The following is a 21,648-nucleotide window of genomic DNA, read 5'->3' as shown; positions in this document are numbered from 1 at the left end:
TTCGGCTCAAGGACCGTACAATTTCCGGCTTGAAGAGCCATGATAGCCACATACTGATGCAACAGCTTCTCCCAATTGCACTGCGTAAGTCATTGCCTGATAAAGTGGTTAGACCTCTTGTGGAGATTTCTGCATTTTTTAGAGGCATATGCTCAACAAAGCTATCACAAGAAGATATGGACCGACTGCAGGGTGACGTCTGTATCACTTTGTGTAAGCTAGAACAGATATTCCCTCCAGGGTTTTTTACCAGCATGGTCCACTTGGTCGTGCATCTTGTGCGGGAGTGTAGACTGGGCGGACCCGTGCAGTATAGATGGATGTACCCGGCAGAGAGGTAAAATTCGACGTAATATATAATTAAATATTTTTATTTAGTTGTAATCCTAATTGACGACAATTAAATTATCGTCTATGTGTTTAAACCAGGAGTCTGGGGAATTTCAAAAATAATGTGCGCAATAAAGCAGCTCCTGAGGGGTGCATTGCGGAGGGGTACATAGCGACCGAGCTAGTAACGTTCTGTTCAAGGTATCTGAATAACGCACCAACATTCCACAACAGACCTCAGAGAAATCCTGATGGATCCAAGGGAGCGGGCACGCGTGTTACCATGAACCGGTTGATAATGCACCAGATTCATCGTTATATTGTGTTCAACTCTGAAGAGTTTCACAATTTGCGGACGTAAGTAGTCCTAACCTTATATTTAGCAGAACTCGAATAAAATATATATAATAACAATTATTACATAATTGTATACGCTGAATGTAGGATGCACAAAGACGCGCTCAGGCGATCATGCACTAGGGGTCGCATTACGGAGGCTCTTATTGAAGCACAACATCATGAGCAGTTCTGCGAATGGTACCGTGCATATGTAAGGAAATAGTCGTAAATTTGAAATTGGATAAATTTATGCGGGTTCAATATAATTACCCAATGTGATGTTTACTATTTGTAATTAAAACATAGGTCGATGGCCTGGACGATCAACGTAAGGAGGAATTGGGCCACAAGTTGGTTATGCGTTGTAGAGGGCTAAAGGAGACAGCGGTGAAGTACAACAGGTACGTGGTAAATGGAAAATTATTTCGCACGCTTGCTCATGATGTGGGAAGGAGGACTCAGAACAGCGGCGTATGTGTTCCTACTGTTGAAGGCGAAACGTACTACGGGCAGTTAACCGATATATTTGAGGTCGAGTACTATGACAGGACTACGTACGTCTTATTTAAGTGCAATTGGGCAGACCCCACGATAGACAGAGGATTCACGATAGACGAGTATGGCCTAGTGTTTGTCAACTTCAATCACCTCGTCCACAGGGGAGAACTGATTCAGGACGAGCCGTACGTGCTTACATCTCAGGTGGATCAAGTATTCTACGTAGAAGATGAAAGGAACCCAAATTGGGTTTGTGCGGTTAGGACCAAACCGCGCAACGTGTACGACGTTGGCCAGGGGGATGGGAGTAATGAGGATGGTACAACCTACCATGAGTGCGTACCGCTCGTACTAGCCACTGATGACCTACCCGATACGAATGATGAATTTGAGTACGACAGGCCCGACATTGATCCGATTGAAGCTCCCGTGATACAATGATTGATGTATTTCTTGTGAGTATAATTAGCTTGAACTCAACACACTTGACTGATATATAAATTGTTTGTACAATTCGCTTGAACTGAATAAAGGTTTCTATTATTTGCATAAATTTCGTTGTATAATTTGCATATTCATTAAAAATATATTACAAAAAATATTCTAGTTAATTTGTCTACATTTGTTCGCAGGTATTGATGGACCAGGGACGCCATCCTTATGCATATCGGGCACCTCGCCCACCCGTGCCCCCCATGACCACGCCCACTGATTCGACGCCAGTATATACTACGGCGTGGCCACACCACCCAGACGGGGCTTATAGACCATTGTTGCCGGGTATGGTGGCCGTGCCCACGTCAGATCACGGGCAGACCAGCACAGCTGGAGTTGGCAGCTCTCCATTGTCGGAGCCGCCGACATTATCTCAGTTAGGGTTCACCCAACCGGGTAACGCCTATCGATGGTGGATGCGAGAGGGGATGGGTCAACAGGGTTATGCGCCGTACTATCCGTTTACGTATAGTGTACCGTCGACGTGTAACCCTGATAGTGAGACGCAGGATGGTAGATTTCCACTGTCACAGACCGGGGAGATGCAGATGCCGGCTGTGGGGTTGGGACAGATACCGGCACAGGCGGCGATGCAGGGCCAGATTTTGGGGCCGAGACAGATGCCAGCATCGGGGCCGAGTCAGGGCCCGGGGCATGTAGAGAGGCAGATGCCGTTACCTGGTGAGAGCCAGATGCCGCTTTCCGGTGAGAGTCAGATGCCGCTTTCCGGTGAGAGTCAGATGCCAGATGTGGGGGGGAGCCAGACTACCCATGAGGAGGACGTTGCGATGTTGGGTACCGATCAGTTGGCCCCCGGTAGCCCCCAGGGTATGGATTCAGATGATGATCAGCATCCTCCACCAGCCGGAGAGGTTGGCGAGGAGGTTGCAGGCGACCCAGCGACGCAGCACATAGGGACTGGGCAGATTCAGTTGATGGGTAAGTACATATGTAGACATCCTTAAAACTCATATTATGTTACCAAAATATTTTTTTTGGTTTGGAAAAAAATAACTATTTGATTACATTTTGTTTATATATGTGTGTGTGTTATTTAGTGTTAACCAATTAAATTAATGTTGAATATATTTTTTCATTAGGGTACAACCCAGACGGGACCATTTATTATGAGGTGATTGACGACCCAGCGAGAAACTGGGTGCTCCCGAGGGGGAAGAAGGTTGTATTGCAGTACAATGCTGCTATACAACCTGTAGGACGAGCCTGCAATCGTTTTCGGCGGGAAGTGGGCAAGATGATCAGGAGTGGGTCCTACATACACATGCGGGACGAATGGGCGAGGGTAAATAGGCAGATTAAGCAGGCAATGTGGAACGCGCTGATGGTATGTTTATGAATATAATTTAATTATTTATTTGAATTAAACTTGAGCTTAACGTTTAGGTTGAAGTTTTTAAACCTATAATGCTTTGATTGAAATGTGCAGGAGGAGTTCTATCTACCTGTATCAGTAGACATGCGCAGGGCACAACAGGAGGCGTGGAATGATATTGGACGTAAGCACCGCTCGTGGAAGTCGAGGTTCAAAACCCAACTACGAATTGGAGACGGTGACACGCCCGAGAGTATCCGTGCGAGAATGCCGGAGAAATTTTTTGAGGAGTATGATGCAGAAGATGTAGAATTCCTGCTGAGAGATTGGTGCAGAGAGCATAAAATCGTATGTAGGCCAAAAATTTGTCAACTATTTTTTAATAACAGTTCATTTAATTTTAGTTTTAATTTAAGTGTGTCAATTGTTACATGTTTATTTTCATGTTCAATGCGTAGGCAACCTCTGAACAGATGAAGAGGTTGCGGGAGCGGAATGACCTACCCCATTGTGCGGGATCTAAAAGTTATGTCAGATTTAATCACGAGGAGGTAATTAAATATATATGTTTATGTTTTTAATATTTGTTGGTAATTGTTTTTCTTTTTCTTTTTCTTTAAAGTATTTTTATCGCTATCTGTTTGTTATATATGTCAACTGCATGACGACAGACATGTACATCTGGCACGCCCCCCACTCGCGCCGCGTCGTTCGTGAAGACCCACACAAGGAAGGACGGCACTTTCCTGAACGACCGTACACGGGTCTTATGCGTATGCTACTGATTTAGTTTACTAATATTTTTAAATTATGTGTGATATGTCATTATTCAATATATGACTTTTTCATGTTGACGACGTACAGGAGAGGATGACGCAGAGTTTAGCCAGTGATCCAGCCGCCACGCAAAGCGTCTCCGCAGACACGGTGCGTTGGGCACCGAACGACGCTTACGAACAGGCGATTGGGAGGCCTGAGTATGCAGGGAGGGTTCGGCAGGTTGGGCCGAACGTCACACCTGTTCGAGGGACATGTTTTTCATATAGGCCTCGGTCACAGGGGGGACCATCTCAGGGGACGTCTCGGGATTGGGCCGAACAGTCTCGGAAGATGGAAGAGATGCAAGCGGAGCTACATGCTGAGCGAGCGAGGAATGACCGGTTGGAGCAGCGCGTGCAACAGTTCGACGGCATAGAGCAACGCTTGCGAGAGATGGAGGTCTTCATGTCCTCCATGGGAGTACCAGCACCATGTGTTGGTAATCAGTCTTCTCCTGCACACGTAGGTAGTACGTCGTCCGTTGGTAGTGCATCTGCAGGTATGATTTATATTGTGTATAGGACAATTAATTTCAATTTGTTTTCATTACCCCTTTAATTTTGCAAGTAATATTATATACTTTAATTGTCTATATTATTTGCAGGTAATTCAACAACGGTTGGTACGTTGTCGCCTGTTGGACGACAGCTGAGCCAGCACTCCACTGTCGCTACACCTTCGCCCGCTACACCATTCATTGCGCAGCAATCGCCGGTGGGCGAGAACACGCCTGGGACGGTACCTCGTGATTCGCAGAGACGCCTTTCAGATTTGTAGATATTTTGTGTAATTATTTTTTGTTCGTAAATATTTGCTTGTTAACGAATATGTTATTAATTATTTGTTTGTGTAGTATGATTTCGTGTTGGTTTTGGGTAAAATAAATGTTGCGTTATTTGTGGTCGAAAATTACAAAATTTGAAAAATTCAAAAAAAATTTTAATTAACCCAAATAAATTTTAAAAAACAATAAAAAAATTATGTTTATAAAAAAAAAAACCCAAATTCAGTTTTTTATTTAATTAAAATTTTTATTTAATTTTTTAATTGTGTTTTTAATTAAATTAAAAACACAATTAAAAAATTAAATAAAAATTTTAATTAAATAAAAAACTGAATTTGGTTTTTTTTTCAATTAAAAACAATTTGACACGTGTATAGGAATACACGTGTCAAATTTGACACGCGTATTCCAATACGCGTGTCAAAATGTTTTGACAAGTGTATAGGAATACACGTGTCAAATTTGACACGCGTATTCCGATACACGTGTCAAAATGTTTTGACACGCGTATCGGAATACGCGTGTCAAATTTGACACGTGTATTCCGATACACGTGTCAAAACATTTTGACACGCGTATTGGAATACGCGTGTCAAATTTGACACGTGTATTCCTATACACGTGTCAAATTGTGCAGTTTGTAACCTGCATATTTGACACGCGTAATACGCGTGTCAAACTACACGTGTCTAAATGTTTGACACGTGTACGACACTGTACACGTGTTAAACTGCACGTGGCTATTTGATGCGATTTTTGTAGTGGACATTAGAGGTGGACCATTGGATCAAGCATTTCGCTAAGATGAAGATGCCTAGCAAATGACTTGTTTAGCCAGGTTTGAGTAGAATAGTTAGTAGTTGTATTAATTACTCTGTAGTTAAAATTCTTCGAGGCCCTGTGTTTGTATTTATGCTAATTAATGCAGTATTAAAAGGTATTTAGTTTTTTCTCAAACCATTCTTTTCATCTTTTCGCTATAATTTACTTCGATAGTTAGTGTTAAGTGTAGTAATTCCAGCTAATTACAAGTTAATTAGTATGGAGGCATTATGAGTAATACTCATAGTTAATTATTTTAATTAATTAATTTTGGGAGCATTATAGTACTCTCGTTCAATTTTAGGGGTAGTTGGCATTAAATGCCAACATATCTGTAATAGAGGGAGGATTATCAAAGACACCCATTGCCAAAGCCGGTGATCGTGATTCATGGACAAACTACACGCTACCTAGCTAGTTGGAAGACAACACGTGGAAGGGTCATATGAAGGAGTGGCCTTCAATTAAAGGGAGAAAGGATCAAAAGAAGAGGTAAGTTTTTCACTCACTCATTCGTTCAGTTGAACACACACTTATGCAAGAACTCCTTCTCCTTTAGATGGATTTTGATAGAGCTACTCCCTGACTTAGGTATCAGAAGTATTTCCCGTTGACTTACCCGAACAGGCCCCTAAGCCAGTTTGTTTTAAGTGATTTCTCAACGTGGAATTGGCGTGTAGGAGCATTATCACCGGGTAACAATGCATGAAAATGGCATCCTAAAGCCCCCTCTCTGGTTTTTTGAGCATATAGAGGTACTTTGACCGTGGATTATCTGTGTACTGCTATAGTAGGAAGCACCCCCAGCAGTAAATAAAAATTGTTTGAACGTGGAGGCATGGTAACAACGTGAAAGAACCAATTGAAGATCCTTAGAGGTACGCTTTTTTCATTTCTAACAATTCCCATTGCGAACAATTTCTTAGAAAAATGATTATCATCGTTATTTTTAATTCAAGGAAACTATTTCCGATCCTTATAATCTGTCATAGTATTTATGAAAGTAGTGCTTGGAAGCAACTAGTGATCATGAAGCGATTACTTTATATGAATGTTGTGACAAGATACTAATTAAATTTTTAAATATATATGAACGAGGCATGATTTTATTGGCTTATTCCGATGAACAAAGTTGAGCTGGTTCCACCTAATGGCAAATGCATGTTCCCCAACATTGCATCATATCCAATATGGCAATTTAAGCGCATGCAGTACTTGTAAGGAGTCTTTAGAAGCTGGACACGGATCAAGGTTTGTAATTAGAAATTGTTTACAATTATAGGCTGAGAAGCAGCGCGCGGTGCCATTTGTTTAAGTTTGAGTAGTATATATAATAATAATAATAAAAATAAATAAATAAATAAAAAGAATACAGTACAACTGACGGATGGAGAGCCATGTTCTGCCAATTTTAATACTGTTTTAGGAGGTGTAACCAAAGGAAATGAATTAAAAAGATATGCTCACGCCAAGCTGATGCGTTGTACCTATTTACCACTGTGTGAATGCTCGCCATGATTGTCGCACATTAACAATACAATTTTTTTTTCTTTTCTTAAGATTCAGATTCTTTAAAAATGCAAAAGGAAACCTTAGAACCCGTGACATATATATATATATATATATATATATATATATATATATATATATATATATATATATATATATATATATATATATATATATATATATATCTGAAATCGAAGGCCGGAACATGCTAAGCTAACTAACGGACGGTGCTCCAAAAAAGGACTATGACTCCGTTTGTTAATTTTTTTTAGAAGATATTTTTTGATATAATATAAACGTAAAAACAATTTTGAGTGTTTTGTAGATATTTGATAGTTTTAGTTGCTTTTTTATATTTTTATTTTGAAAAAAATAATAATAACAATAAAGCGGCCGTAAATTGCCAATGGCCTATTGCCAAAATGACACTTCCAAAGTGAGAAAGCTTTGAGACTCAAGAAAAAGATATTTCTTAACATTAAGAAAAAAAGATATAGGTGGGTGGGGAAAGAATTTGGGTCACTCGGCTTTTGAATTGGATTGGGTATATCTAATTAAGTACAGAAAAAAAAAAAAAAAAAAAAAAAAAAAAAAAAAAGAAGATAACTTTCATGCCCTTTCCACCGGCCAGTTAATTAACAGCAGTTAGCTCGAGTGATAAAAAAAACGTTTAACCAAGTTAATAAGAATTTTAAAAAACTTTTTAATTAAAATCAGTTACACGCACCCTTATTGCATGAGTTTTTTTTTTTTTTTGGAAGATTATTGTATGAGTTAATAGCAATCTTTTGACATCTTTTTATTTTTGATTTTTGAAGGGGACATTTTTTTTTTAATTTGAGTAATCCTAAAATTATATTTTTATCTCATAGTTATACCGGTCCTAATTAACTCTTGAATAGTCTCCAAGGGATAGTTCAATGCCTCAATCGGCTGGAGACTACGCATCATGAAGCGGAGATCACTAGTTCGAATCCCCCTCCTCCTCTTATGTGGACATATTAAAAAAAAAAAAATTAACTCTTGAACATATTAAAAGTAAATAAAGTACTACTGCTTAGTAAAAAAAAAAAAAAAACATATATATTATTTGTGCTTGATATAAAGGTGTATTGTTATCGGGAGAGAGAGAGAGAGAATCTGCAGCGGCACATGGGAGTGAGGTGCAGGCAGCAGCGAAGATAAAAAGGTCCCGGGTTTCCCGGCACAACAGAAAAGCCAGATACCAAAGGACGGAGAGAGCCAAGGGCACGTGACTTTTCCTCCTTTACCACCAACATCCTCTGCTCACTTACCCAATTGTACAGTTTACAATTTACGTTGTTAAGTAAGATAATTGGGATCTGTGCGCTAATCATCAGCCATAAGTAATTTATGGAAGGGGTCAACGGCTTCCTGTTCCCGTGTCAACCCCTTTGTTCACCCTCACGTGACCACTTCACCTCTTCACGGAATATGTTTTACTTTTACCCCAATCCCCAACTCATCAACACTGCACAATCCCTCCACTTGCTTGTGTAGGGAGTTCGGGTACTTGCTCACAAATACTGAGGCCAAGACATATTTTAGATTGCCCATTCAAACACTCTACCAGAGGACAAGAGAGGAAACTCAAGTGGGTAAGGCTGGGTCTTGAACACGAAAGACTTCTCTTTTTCTTTTTTTGAACAGTAGAAAAATTTCCAAACTTTCAATTTAAGCCTTTTGTCCTAAAAAAAACAAAAATGCCTCTAATATTTTATTAAAAATACTCTAATAATTCGAAAAAAAAAAAAAAAAAAAAAACAATTCACAGGTGCCGTGGGTCTTGTATGATTTTGTGAAAGGTTGTGAGATATTACTTTTTTTTTATTTTTTATTTTTTGACATATCCACGAAAGAACTAATATTTTATTAAAAATACTCTAATAATTCGAGAAAAAAAAAAAAACAGGTGCCGTGGGTCTTGTATGATTTTGTGAAAGGTTGTGAGATATTACTTTTTTTATTATTATTTTTTAACATATCCACATAAGAAGGAGAAGAGAGATTCGAATTAATGACCTCTGATTCATGAGGCGTTGTTCTCAACTAATTGAGCTACCCCTTTAAGACTTGTGAGATATAAATTTAATTGATAGTTTCAAAGAGTATTACAAATTTTTTAATAATTTGAGAAGAAATATATATTTTTTTAATTTGAGAAGATATATATACTTTCTAACTTTTTTTGGAACTAAAAAAATACATTATTAAAAATAAAAAATACAAAGAGATAAAGAGTATAGGCCGAAACAAAGTACACATTCACAAATGGTAAATACTTGAACATAAAGGCATTAGAAAAAGTGACTGTAGCACTTTGTTGAAACCGAGGATGAAATTTTTTATTTTATTTTATCTTGATTGGAGTTTCACTGTCAAAGCGATGTGGGACCTCACCTAGATTGTACTGTAGTGCCCCTCCTATACTAAGAAAACTGTCAGAATTCACAATAACACATCCTCTATTTAAGTATTACTTATTTTATACCTATTTAATTACCTACCAGATTTTAATTGATCTGAATTCTGTTTTATTCGAATTCAATTATCATAAATTAGATATGATGGTTGGAAATCCAATTTTATTCTCGAAATCAACATATAAATTCAATCCCATCAAGATTGAGAATTTGAGATCAAATTATACTACATATGCACGCCACACACTTATATCTATACGTATTTGAAAGTTAATAAAAATTAATTACACACACTTTAATATTTGAAAGATTAATCATCTAATAAAAAACTGTGTATATATGGATTTGAGTATAGATTTTTACAACTCTTTTTTATGCTTCGTTTGTTTTGGTGTAAAATATTTTTGATATATGTTTTCTCTTATTTTTTAATGTTTTGTGCAGCGTAAAATATTGATTAATCTGAAAGTGTTTTTCTTTTGACAAAGAAAAATATCATTCACTAGGCATGAAGTAGTTTACACTTCTGATTAGCGTAAATGATTATTTTTTGCCGCTTTCCCACGCCTTCGGACAAGTCACGAGAGAGACCTATCTTGTATGCACGGGCTTATTCAACACAATTGTGAGAGGGTTCATTATGTAACATACATGCCTGAGAAGGTCTCTGATTGCCCCTACACTTGTTTAGGCAGATAGGTCTCACAAGGTCTTTCTTACAATTGTTTGCCCAAATTACACACAATATGGGCAAATAATTGCACAGTTTGCACTAGATGTCAATTCCACTTTCGACAACCTTTTATTTTCATGCACTTTTTTCTTATGCAACTTCTCTTTTCCGCCTCTCTCTTCCTCGCAACTTTTCAAATTATGTGAAAATATATAATCATTATTAGTCAATATGTGTATATTTTAATTAAGTACAATTTTTAGGTTGATTTTTTTAATAGTTTTTTTATATTAATATTTTAATATTATCTACAAAAGTTGATATTTATAAATTAATATTGTCAAAACAGTTTCCAAATTTGTGACATTGGCATTTTGACAATGTTTCTTTGATAGCTACAAAATAATAAAATTAAACAAAGGAGCTTGTCGGGTGTGCTGGCGGAGTCTCAATCTGATGCCTAAGTCAGAATTTTGTAAAGCAATTAGTATATAATAGAAAAACACAAGAAATTAGCATGTGTGATACTTGATGGTGCAGTCCTAACGTTAATTTCGGATCGAGTGGGAGTTGATTTTGGAGAATCGAGGATTAGAGCTGATTTCGAGATTTAAAGCTTCCAACAATATTCTTAGAGTTTCGATATTGATCCTTCCTTAAACTCCCTCGTTCCACATCGGGATCAAATCTTGCACATCCACTAATACGCTTATCAGTTATGATCTTTTGGGGCATAACTGCCTCTCGGATAATATGGCATGAATATCTTTCACAGTATTTTCAGAATTTGACAATTTTGGGATATCCTCGATGAGCACTGTACTAGCAATGTATGTAGATGACCGCATCTTGATGGGCTTTGGCTTATTGGTAAATATTTACGGACCTATGTCTTTATGGGCTTATATAGACTCGATAAGCCTATTCATAGGTGGTAAGAGTGAAAATGCGAGCAAATAATAACAGTTTGCATCCGCTATCTGTACCTAATTGCTATCCTTTATCCGCATGCGAGGATGTGAATGCGGTTATCAAAGCTCATTATCCACATATGCAGGTGCGAATAACGATTTTAGGGTATACAGATGCGGTTATTAACTGCATCTGCAATCCTTTTATATATATATATATATATATATATATATATATATATATATATATATATATATATATATATATATAATTAGATTCACTAAAATGGGAGCGTTTTGTATTTGGTAACTGTATGACCTTTAGGTTATGTTAGGTTTTTTTTTCACTATGAGATAATGGTCATCTATAGTTGAAAATCGTGAATTGTGTAACAAGTGAAGTCTTAATTTATTTAAGCTTACATATAGTAATAACCACATTATTTAATCTTGTATATAGATTTAGATAGTAATTCAAAACATTCATTACATCATATGCGGATAGCGTATAATAACCGCATTTAATAACAACAATAATCGTGCCTATGCGGATAATAATTGTATGATGCAGATGTGGATATCTAAAAGTGATAATCGCTTTATGCGGATGCAGATGCAAATATTTCTAATAACCGCATTTACATCCGCATCTTTACCCCTAATAGGTAGTAGTAAGAATATTTTCCAACCTCATCTATCCACCACACCTCCCAACAACCCATCCTTCTCATCTTCTGTCATCCATCCTACATATTTACAGTTTTTTAAGCCATTGGAGATAAGGCAAAAGCTCCATCTACCCATCTATCCTTTTAATACTATACTTGTTTTCTAGTTTATTGTCTCCACATAGAGTTTGTTTTTGGTCATTCCCTTTCATCCCTCACTGTGTTCTCTGTAATTTTTGGAAAAGTTTTATGATTGAAATTTTTAGATCTAGATCTACTCTTCTTCTTCAATTTTTTCAAGACACGCTCCTCACCAACGGGTTCTTCGGCGTCCCCTGCTTCCACCGACTGTCTCTATTCTTTCCATCGCCGCTTAAACACCGGCGCGTGGCCTACACGCGCGAGAGAGTTCTTCGCTCTTGTCGGCCCGTAGCGACTACGTCCGCTCCCACAGCCTCCCAACACTTAGGCCATCGATAGTTCCGGGCGAAACCGGCGTTTCCTGATGCTGAGAAGCCTCCCCTTGGCAGCGTGTGGACCTCACGTGCCGTCACGGAAGGCTCCCACTCCTTCTCCATCAACCGGACTTCTGCTGCTTATGTTACTATTTTTGTAATTTCTTGTTTATTTCTGGGCTTATTTGTTTTTTTCCCCTTATTCTTCTTTATTGTTACTGTATTTGGAGCCTCTGGGCTTTGTACCAATACCAAACCACCTTAACTGGTGGCCCCGATTCTTGATATCTGTGTCACTAATCTTTAGGCCGTCATTTTCAAAAGCATTGCTTCCGCGTACTTTCATTCCTAATTTAGTTATCAGCTGCCCAGGCTTTTGTGTTGTTGTTTGTTCTTTCTTTCTTTATGCAACTTTCTTCATGTTTCTTAAAAAAAATAAAAATAAAAAAGAATTCTAACAAATATGATTAAATGGAAAGATAAAAAAATATATTTGTTGATTTTGATACAAGTCAAACATAAAAAAAAAAATTTCTAGAAAATATATTTTACACTACAAACGGGTTATTTTTGGTTTAAAATGGGTTGTACATTTTTTTTTTTTAGGAATATGACATTCCGAATAATTTGGGTCATGATTGAACTGTATATAATTGCATTCGGCCTCAATTCTGGGAAATTTGAATAAAATCTGATGCATTGCAAATTTTTGCTTTTTTTTTTTTTTTTTTTAAATGTTTTTTTAGTATTTACGGAACGGATTTTTTTCTTTTGAAATCCGACAATCCTCATATACAACGGTACAGAATTTTGACATCCGTAGTCAGCATGTTAAGTCAGGGCTGGCTCGATATAATTTGGGACCTAAGGCGATAATTTTAAACAAGGCCTTTTTATATGTGCCCTCTCAATGATGGTTATTTCTATAGAGTTATGATTTTATTTCAACAAGTCTCTTTTAGTGGGCCCACTCTCTTCATTGGCTTCCTTGTAGTCCACATGTTTTTAGTTGAGTCTTCTAAGGAGAGAAAAAATACTTTTTTTTTTTTGTTGGTATTAATTGTTGTGTTCTTGAGCCTCTAACTATTTATTTTTCTATTGAAGTTAAAGAATCTCTAAATAAGAGATCATGCTTCTTTTATTTTTTTCAAAACCATTCAGATTATGATTGGGCTTTTTTTTTTTTTTTTTTTTTTTTTTTTTTTTTTTTTTTGTGAAACAAACTTATCTTTGGGGCCTATTCCACTAGAAAAAATCGTTTCAGATTAATATTAGGCTTTTTTTTTTTTTTTTTTTTTTTTCTCGAACAAACCTATTTTTGGAGGTCTTAGGCGACTGCCTAACTCACCTTATGGACGAACCGGCCCTGTGTTAAGTATGGTATTATTGTTTTTGAATGCAAAATATTAAAATCAAAACCTCAATAAAAGTACCACGTGATCGTACATATATATAATTCATTTATTACAAGAGTGTAAAATTAACATTACAAACTGCAAAGGGATTTATATAGTTACCGAGAAAACATGTATATATATTCCCAACAAAGAAAACCCTTCCTTCCATTGTTTTTTGGTCGGTATATCAAATTATTTTTGGGATTGCCGAAACAATAAAATAATAAATCGGGATTGCCAAAAATATAAAATAATTAAGAAAGTATAAAATCATAGAGTTCCGTGAACCATTATGTTGTACCCAGTTTAGAGCAAAAGCAAAAGCAGCCATTGAACGAAACAGTCCATCATGACACTAACGCCGTCAATCCCGCCGCAACGTCGTTAATCAGACGGCGTTCTCCCCTAACGGAGCACACGCAAAAGAAAAAGAAAAATAAAGTAAAAAAACAGAAAGCCAGAACTGTATAAAAGATCTTGAGCCAAGCGCACACAGACACAGAGAGAGAGAGACGGAGAGAGATCAAAGCGGGACAAGTGAAGAAAAAGAAAGCAAGAGAGAGAGAGAGGCCGAGGGAGAGTTTTCTGGTGGAAATTCGAAGGAGATTCATGTGCGGCTTTGATCTCGCCGGAGATTCCTACCGTCTACAGAAGCTCTGAATTCGAAAACTTCGCGAGTGAACTATGCGATTCATATTCAGGTCGTTTTGCTCAAGCGCTTGGAGCAGATAATGCGAGTGAATTTTTATAATTCAGATCAACGTAAGCGATATATATATATATATATTTTTTTTTTTTCATGTCACCCCATAGATCTTTCTCTTTCTAGCTTTGTTTTGTTTTGTTTTTTCAAGTTCTGAATATTTCAATTTCATTTATGTTTTATAAGTATAATTCCGTTTAACATCGTTTTGTGTTTTTTCCCCTTCATCGTAATTCTGATGGCAGATTGGCTGAATTCTGTGATTCAATCTTTCAGTTAATGGTTTTACGTCTACGGAACATTTGCAAGTTAAATTTGTGGCCGATAAATTTTCTTTTTTCGGGAAAGAGACACAAATTCTCTTCAACTGTTGAAGCAATAACTCTCGGCGTGCTCCAGAGTAATTTCTTGGTTTTGAGCTTTCAAATCGGAATCCGATTGCTTCTAAGTAGCGAATGCGCCTCCGATCTTCTAGCGGAGGCGTAAATTCTCAGAGAAGATTCTTCTTTTGTGTAGTACAGGGATCTGAGAAGCAGCAGTGAGAATTTTGGCCTCCAACGTCCCAGTTCCGGTTTGAGTTGCAAAAATATCAAAGAATTCAACTTTATTCGGAGACTTCACTGAATTCCCGTGAGAATTTCAGCTGTGGCGGACATTTGTTTTCAAAATTCGGTTGAATTACCGGGAAAATCAGGTCAGAAAAATCTTTACGCTGGGAATGGAGCTTCCTCAACCGCGTCCTTTTGGAACCGAAGGTATTTTCAGAGCATAACTTTTCTCTTGTTCCAATTTGTTTCTTCGGGATAAAAATGAAAATTGGAAAATATATTTTGTTTTTGTTTTTTCTGGTACAGGACGAAAACCAACGCATGACTTTCTGTCTCTGTACAGTCATCCAACTGCCCAACAAGATCCACTACCAGCTTCTCAAGGTATTTTATTTTATTTTTACTCTTTCAATCATTTTTAAGATCCCAAAAATTAATGTAAAGATAAAGAAAAAAGGTTTTGCTCTTTGTAGATTTTTATCTTCCAAGATTTTTATTTTTTTGGTGGGTTGGTTAGAATTTAGATGCCTACAGAGAAATATGTAAATGAAATATCAAATATGTATCTTCGGACTCCAATACCCATCACAATTGTGTGTGCACGTGACGGCATTTGAATCATGGATCTGGGCCATCAGACTAAGTGGGGGCAGTCTTAAATAGGCTGCCGAATCGGAAAAGCAAGGGGTCAGCAGTTAGCAATTAACACCATAAGATTGGATCTTGGGTTTCGATGGGACCCATAAGGATTCAAACATGATTCGACGGGTCACATCAAGCCCAATGCAGGTGCATGGTACCAGAATGCTTAAATGTGGCCCACGCCCTTGATAATCGTCATTCATGAAAAATGTGGCTAAAGCGTGGAGTAAGTTATAATCTTGATTTTTTTTTTTTTTTTTTTTTTTTCCTGTTTTTATTGGGCAAAAAATATTGACTCCATTGAAGTCATTTGTTGGTAAAGTCAAACATTTCTCCCATGGCTCTCTTTCAGTCTAAGACGCGTGCTTCTGTAGATCACGTACAAATGCTGCATTTAGAGTTTAGTTATATGGGGTGTATTTTATCTTATTTTATTTGAGTCGTCTTTTTTTTTTTTTCATAGAATCGAGGCGAGCTGCTCATCGTATTTCCTGAGCCAAAGTTGAAATTTTCTAAATAAATATGAATAGCCCCCCACCCATTTTCAAATATATATATATTTTGGGGATATTCCCCCGAAAATTTCACACGAGACCCATGCCCGGATCTGAACTCCATGAATTGTATATAGTTGACAAATTTGACAAGCATGCATGTGAAAGTGAGACGCTCCGAGATTTAGCAAGAAATTGGGTATGGGTGTTCGTTTTTCTTGTCCAAAAGGTCTACACTTTTAGACCATAAGATGTTAGCTAGTGGAGTCCCTAGTCTCTCCTAAATCTAAATAGGAGCTCCTTGTTTGTTCATGCATGAACAGGAGGTTACCCAAAAACTCATGATTTCCTACAGCCACTAGAGCGGATAGGAAGGAGCAGTGCAAAGGAAGAAACCATATCAAATGTGGAAAAGCCAGCGCCACCAGCAGCACCTCCTTCGGCAGAGCACATTCTTCCCGGAGGGATTGGGACTTACAGTATAAGCCACATTTCCTATTTTGCTCAAAGGGCTCCGAAGCCAGAGGTTTCCATATTTACGGCAGCACAAACAAGTAGTACCGATAGGAACGATGAGAATTCCAACTGCAGTTCTTACACAGGAAGTGGTTTCACATTGTGGGAAGAATCTGCAGCTGCCTTGAAAAAGGGAAAGACAAGGAAGGAGAATATGGGAGAGAAACCCATTGTAAGAGGTAAATGTCGTGTTAATTGTTTGTATTCCATATATATTCATCCACTCGTTCCATTGTTTTCCAAGGTGTTTGCATGTTCATGCAAAACAACCTGCCCTTGGAAAAATTGAGCCATTTCAACAAGTAGAGCAATCATAGTAGGCAACATCACACATGAGGGGCTGGATATCGAAAAGAATCCTTTTTTTTTTTTTTTTTTTTTTTTGAAGAAAAGAAGAAACCATGATGCGTTAGGAATAAAATTTGGATTACAATTTATAAGTAAATAGCTTTGGAAAAAAAACCTTACATCTCGCTCTTCTTGTCTCTAAATAATTAATGAAATTCTGGTTTTGCTTTTCCTTATCCTCCGCTGCATAACTCTTCACCATTACCCTAGAATATTGTGACATTAAAGATTTGAGACATTGCAATAGTTTATAATATATTCGGGTAGATTTTACGGTCTTCGAAAATTGATCGCTTTGATATAATTTGGAAGATGCGTAAACATCAAAAGTGAGATAAGAATTTCTTACAGTGCCGCATTGGTATGAAGTGCCAAAGTTAGAACTCCATTATATATAGGTTTTAACTTCAACCAACCATCTAATATTTATTATTTAAATTCTGTAAATACTTGAAAAAATAGGCCGCCGGTGGGCTACAACATTTCGGGATAGCCCTTCCTTATCTCCCACACGTATGGGTATATGCCTGCATAAAAACTCAAAAATGAATATATATATATATATATATATATATATATATATATATTAGTGCTGATGTATGTCACCGTCTATATATATTAATTTGGGCCAGTCCAGCCTCAGCCTAATCTTAGGTAAGCCTAAGTGAAATCAAGAATGGGCAGAATCTTGGATTGTAGGCTGAACTAAGTTTGCACTGAAAGCCCAGTTATAGCTTTCTTTTTTGTAGTCTATTTGTCGAAGTTGTTCTTTTTATGGAGCAAAAGAAGATTGATATGCTACACGACAGTTTTTCTCTATTCCTACTGAAATTTACACTTGCTAATGCTGCTCATAGCAGTTTGCGCAAAATACTTGAATTTTGAATTATTTTGGGCATCCCGTTTAGACCGGGCTGGGCCTCAGGACCGATCCTTAGCCGGTCCAGTCCAAATTTAAACATGAAAAAAAAACAAGACCAGAAAGAAATCTTAACTGAAGCCCTTGGCGGCTATTTGGCAATTGACAGAGGGAAGGCCCAAGTTGGGACAATGGACGCCGTCGGAGAGGCCGTCACAGTCGTCTACCAGCAACAGCAACAGCAACAACAACAACAACAACAACCATCGCAACAGCTTCAGCTCTCTCTCTTCGTCTCAGTCAGTCACTTTCTCCTCCACTATCTCTCTTTTTTAAGTCTGATGGACTGTAAGCGAGGAGTAATGGGCTTTTAATGGGTGTCAACAGGGCAACGGGGCAGAAGAACAAGAGCTTCATGGAAATGATACAATCGGCCAAGGTTGGTAATGCCGAGGAAGACGACTTAGACGATGAGGAAGAGTTTGTTCTTAAGAAAGAGCCCTCTACAACTGTTACTACTGCCCACAGAGGTATTGTCTCAAAAAGCCTACTTGGGTGTGCCTTTATTCTGATGCTTTTGTAATAGCCAGTTTCTTATGTCATATGCAACATGAAATATTACATCTTTTTTCCCTCGTCTTCATCGATTTAAAAGGAGTGATTTTATACAGGGGAATTGAGAGTGAAAGTGGACGGGAAGAGCTCTGATCAGAAGGCTAACACTCCACGCTCGAAGCATTCTGCGACAGAGCAGCGTAGGAGAAGCAAAATCAACGATAGGCAAGTCTTCCTGCTTCATATAGGAAACCTCTTTTCTCATGTGTAGCTTTCTCTCTCTATTTGCTGTGTGTATGCGCGTGTTGGACTTTGAGGTTTTTTTTTTGGTCCTTTTCTAACACTCGTATATTGGTTAAGACATCCCTGATCCCTGCTTAATATTCCTGTCAAATTTTATTATGGTAACTTATCTAGGTATGCCGAAAGTGGCTGTGGCATAACTTTATTCAATGGAGTAATTCATTCCTCTCGGTTAAAGAAAAAGAAAAAAACACTATTTCAGGTTTTTGGGGAGCACCGGATAGCATTATGGCCCTTTTTCTTACTAGAAGCAATTAGTTGATTGATTAATAAGGTTGTTGCTGAGATCTTATACTAAAATAATGAAGTTACATGCAGGTTTCAGATGTTGAGAGAACTCATTCCTCATAGCGAGCAAAAGAGAGATAAGGCATCTTTTTTGTTAGAGGTACATTAATGTCTTATACTAATCCGTTCTTCTTGACTTCTTTCCTTCATATCTTTTAGTAATCTGTTGTTTGACTTCTTTCCTTCACCTTTGCAATGTTCTAACCTATGAATGATGGTTTCTAATATATTTTTGCAGGTTATTGAGTACATTCAGTTTTTACAGGAGAAAGTACAGAAGTACGAAGGGTCATACCAAGGATGGAATCATGAGCCGGAAAAATTGATGCCATGGGTAAGTTTTGTTTTTTCATTTACATTCTTCATTAATTTGGAAACATCAACACTTGTGAGATATCTTACTTCTAACATATGTATTAATTATTTATTTTATGTGTGCGTGTTGTCCAAATGGACCTGAGGGGAGGAAATTTTTGCCTTGGAAGTGAATGAGGCCTCCAAATTTTTAAGTATTTCTGTTCTACTCACACACACATGCACGATGGTCATATATTTAGGGAGTTGATAGTTGAATTTAAGCCAGACCATATTATTTTGTATCACTGCTGCAACCTAATAGTTGACAGTTGACACCGTCTCCCTTGTTTGAAACAGAGAAACAATCACAGGCCTACTGAAAGTTATGTTGATCAATCTCGAGTCATAAATAGTGGCTCTGCTCCTGCATTAGTGTTTGCTGAGAAGTTTGATGAGAAAAATATCTGTGTCTCCCCAACCATTGCTGGTAGTGCACAGCACCCAGTAGAATCTGACGTTAGTACTGTCACTACCTTTAAACAGATGGATCACCATCCTGGAATCACCAAAAAGGCAATGCCCTTTCCTATGCCTTTGCAGTCAAACTTCTTCACACCTGTAAGGACCAGTGCAGCAGTACCTGAACTTCCTCCTAAACTGGTATCTGATGGAAAAGATATTCCATCACAGCCCCAACCACAGTTATGTCAGATGAGAGCATGCACTACTGATGGGACTGCTACTAGTGATAAGCTGAAAGAGCAAGAGTTGACTGTTGAAGGCGGTACCATTAGCATCTCAAGTGTGTACTCTCAAGGGTAAGTATGTGTGTAATTTACATAATCATTAGTATGTGCATTTTTTTTTTTAAGACAGGTAATAACTCTGTTTAGTCCGAACCTTTCTAAGACAAACTCTGAATCTCGATTTGGTTCTTAGTACTGTAGATTCATGTCTGGTAAACATTATTCTACACATCATCAACACCCCTATTGATTTTCCAGATTTAGCCGTTAGGTAATGCAAAAGTCAGGCACTTTTTGTGGCATGATTTTTAAGGCACATTACTCTTTTAGCATTCATCTGGACTCCAATCATTTCAGGACAGAAATATTGATAGCATTTGCACTGGGCCATATCCTTTAATCTTATTCTTTAGGCTCCCTTTCCTTTATCTTACTGAGCAGTTCTGCAATCAGTATATTAGGCAAGAAGCAAAACCGTCACAGCATTGATTAGCACTTTGTTCAAAATTTGTACTATGTTGTATTTACAATAGTCTTGTTAAGATGGTTGGAGGATGCTGGTACCCGTCTATTGTCCAAGCTCTGTTAGCATTGTTAGGCATGAGTTTTTGTACTCATTTGCATATTAAGTTGAGAGTTATTGGGTTAAACCTTTTATCATGTGTGCAATGTCAGTCTTCAACTTTTGGACTATTAGCATCTGCTGAAGTTCTCTGATCTATATGGTTGACCTGGATATCAGCACGTAACACTTTACTTTGGAAATTATGTGTTGTAGTCATTGGTAACAACTGTTGTATGTTAACATCAACTTGAGAGCCTTATTTTAAACAGGATGTTGGTTATGAATCAATAACATAAAAGGGATATTTGGTGTTGAATAGGTTGTTGAGTACTTTGACACAAGCACTGCAGAGTTCTGGAGTGGATTTGTCACAAGCCAGCATTTCAGTGCAAATTGAGCTTGGGAAGCGATCTAACGGTAGAGTGAGTGGATCACCATCCATTGTTAAGGTAATATTGATGCCGAGATTGTGGTATTCGAAGTCTCTTTTCAAGTAAAATTTTTATATGAGCTTAATTGCACATCTTTTACTTAAGTATTTTGAGAACTATGTAACCTACCTAAAGTTTGTCTTCCGTTGTTCCTTAGGATAAGCATGTTCCTGCTAGCAATCATGGGACAACACGTTCTAGACTTGTGAGTGCTGAAGATTCTGAGAAAGCCCTAAAGAAGCTCAAGACGTGCAAAAGCTAATATGACAATTTCATTAGTTTCTTTTTTTCAATTATATTAATTCATTTTTTCGGGTAGCCTACGTCATCTTGGGTGGGGTTATTCATGTCTTCTGCTGGTTTATAAACTGCCCAGTTGAGACCAAGATTACATGTAGCGTCTTTCAGTTAGTTTGTTGGGATCCACATTTCCGGGCAAAATAATATGTATTATTTGTATTCTATTTGTTGTCATCATAGAGGCTTCCATCTTAATATTGAGAAGCTGCTTTTTCGTTTAAGGTTTCAATTCATGTAAAGTTTCTCTCAATATTTTCTTTCTTGACTCATGAAATGTAAAAGAATTTTATTTATTGAAAGGGGTCGTGCCATATTTCTTATGCTTTAAATTCCAAAAATATGCATGTAACCACCAAGTCAATGCTTTAAAACACAGGAAAAATCAAATTTAGTCTTTTAAGTTTTCGTGCAAGAGTTTTTAATTTCGATAAGTATTTAAGTTTTTGTTTGAGTTTAAATAAGTCTATCTGTCAAATTTACCATCCAATTAATTATCGGTAATGTAGCTTCCATTTGACATGTCATGTTGCACAATTACTTTCAATTACAATCACACCTTAAATAAAAAATTAAAAA

General features: G+C 37.4%; 1 protein-coding gene across 4 annotated transcripts; it reads left to right on the top strand.

The window, feature by feature from the left end:
• The first annotated feature begins 13,956 nt into the window (after nt 1-13,956).
• On the top strand, nt 13,957-21,401 carry LOC133865924 (transcription factor BIM1). 4 transcript variants are annotated; one of them, XM_062302451.1, is made up of 13 exons: nt 13,957-14,239; nt 14,426-14,580; nt 14,697-14,935; nt 15,035-15,112; nt 16,188-16,559; nt 17,757-17,886; nt 17,975-18,117; nt 18,259-18,367; nt 18,764-18,833; nt 18,972-19,067; nt 19,388-19,848; nt 20,661-20,790; nt 20,930-21,401. In XM_062302451.1, exons 3-13 carry the CDS (start codon nt 14,899-14,901, stop codon nt 21,032-21,034), a joined length of 1,731 nt encoding a protein of 576 aa, XP_062158435.1. In that variant the 5' UTR covers nt 13,957-14,239; nt 14,426-14,580; nt 14,697-14,898; the 3' UTR covers nt 21,035-21,401. The 4 variants fall into 4 exon arrangements, with proteins under 4 accessions (XP_062158435.1, XP_062158436.1, XP_062158434.1 ...); XM_062302452.1 differs by having other exon boundaries at nt 14,457-14,935; XM_062302450.1 differs by having other exon boundaries at nt 14,426-14,935.
• Nucleotides 21,402-21,648: the final 247 nt, after the last annotated feature.

Source organism: Alnus glutinosa, chromosome 4, assembly GCF_958979055.1.
Source record: "Alnus glutinosa chromosome 4, dhAlnGlut1.1, whole genome shotgun sequence".
Classification (NCBI taxonomy): domain Eukaryota; kingdom Viridiplantae; phylum Streptophyta; class Magnoliopsida; order Fagales; family Betulaceae; genus Alnus; species Alnus glutinosa.
This window is presented reverse-complemented; position numbering and strand designations above follow the sequence as displayed.

Coding starts and splice junctions, on each gene's coding strand:
- LOC133865924 (XM_062302452.1), top strand. CDS start 14,899: ATGGAGCTTCCTCAACCGCGTCCTTTTGGAACCGAAG. Junction 15,113..16,187: donor TCCACTACCAGCTTCTCAAG/GTATTTTATTTT, acceptor ATGCATGAACAG/GAGGTTACCCAAAAACTCAT. Junction 18,834..18,971: donor AGGCATCTTTTTTGTTAGAG/GTACATTAATGT, acceptor ATATTTTTGCAG/GTTATTGAGTACATTCAGTT.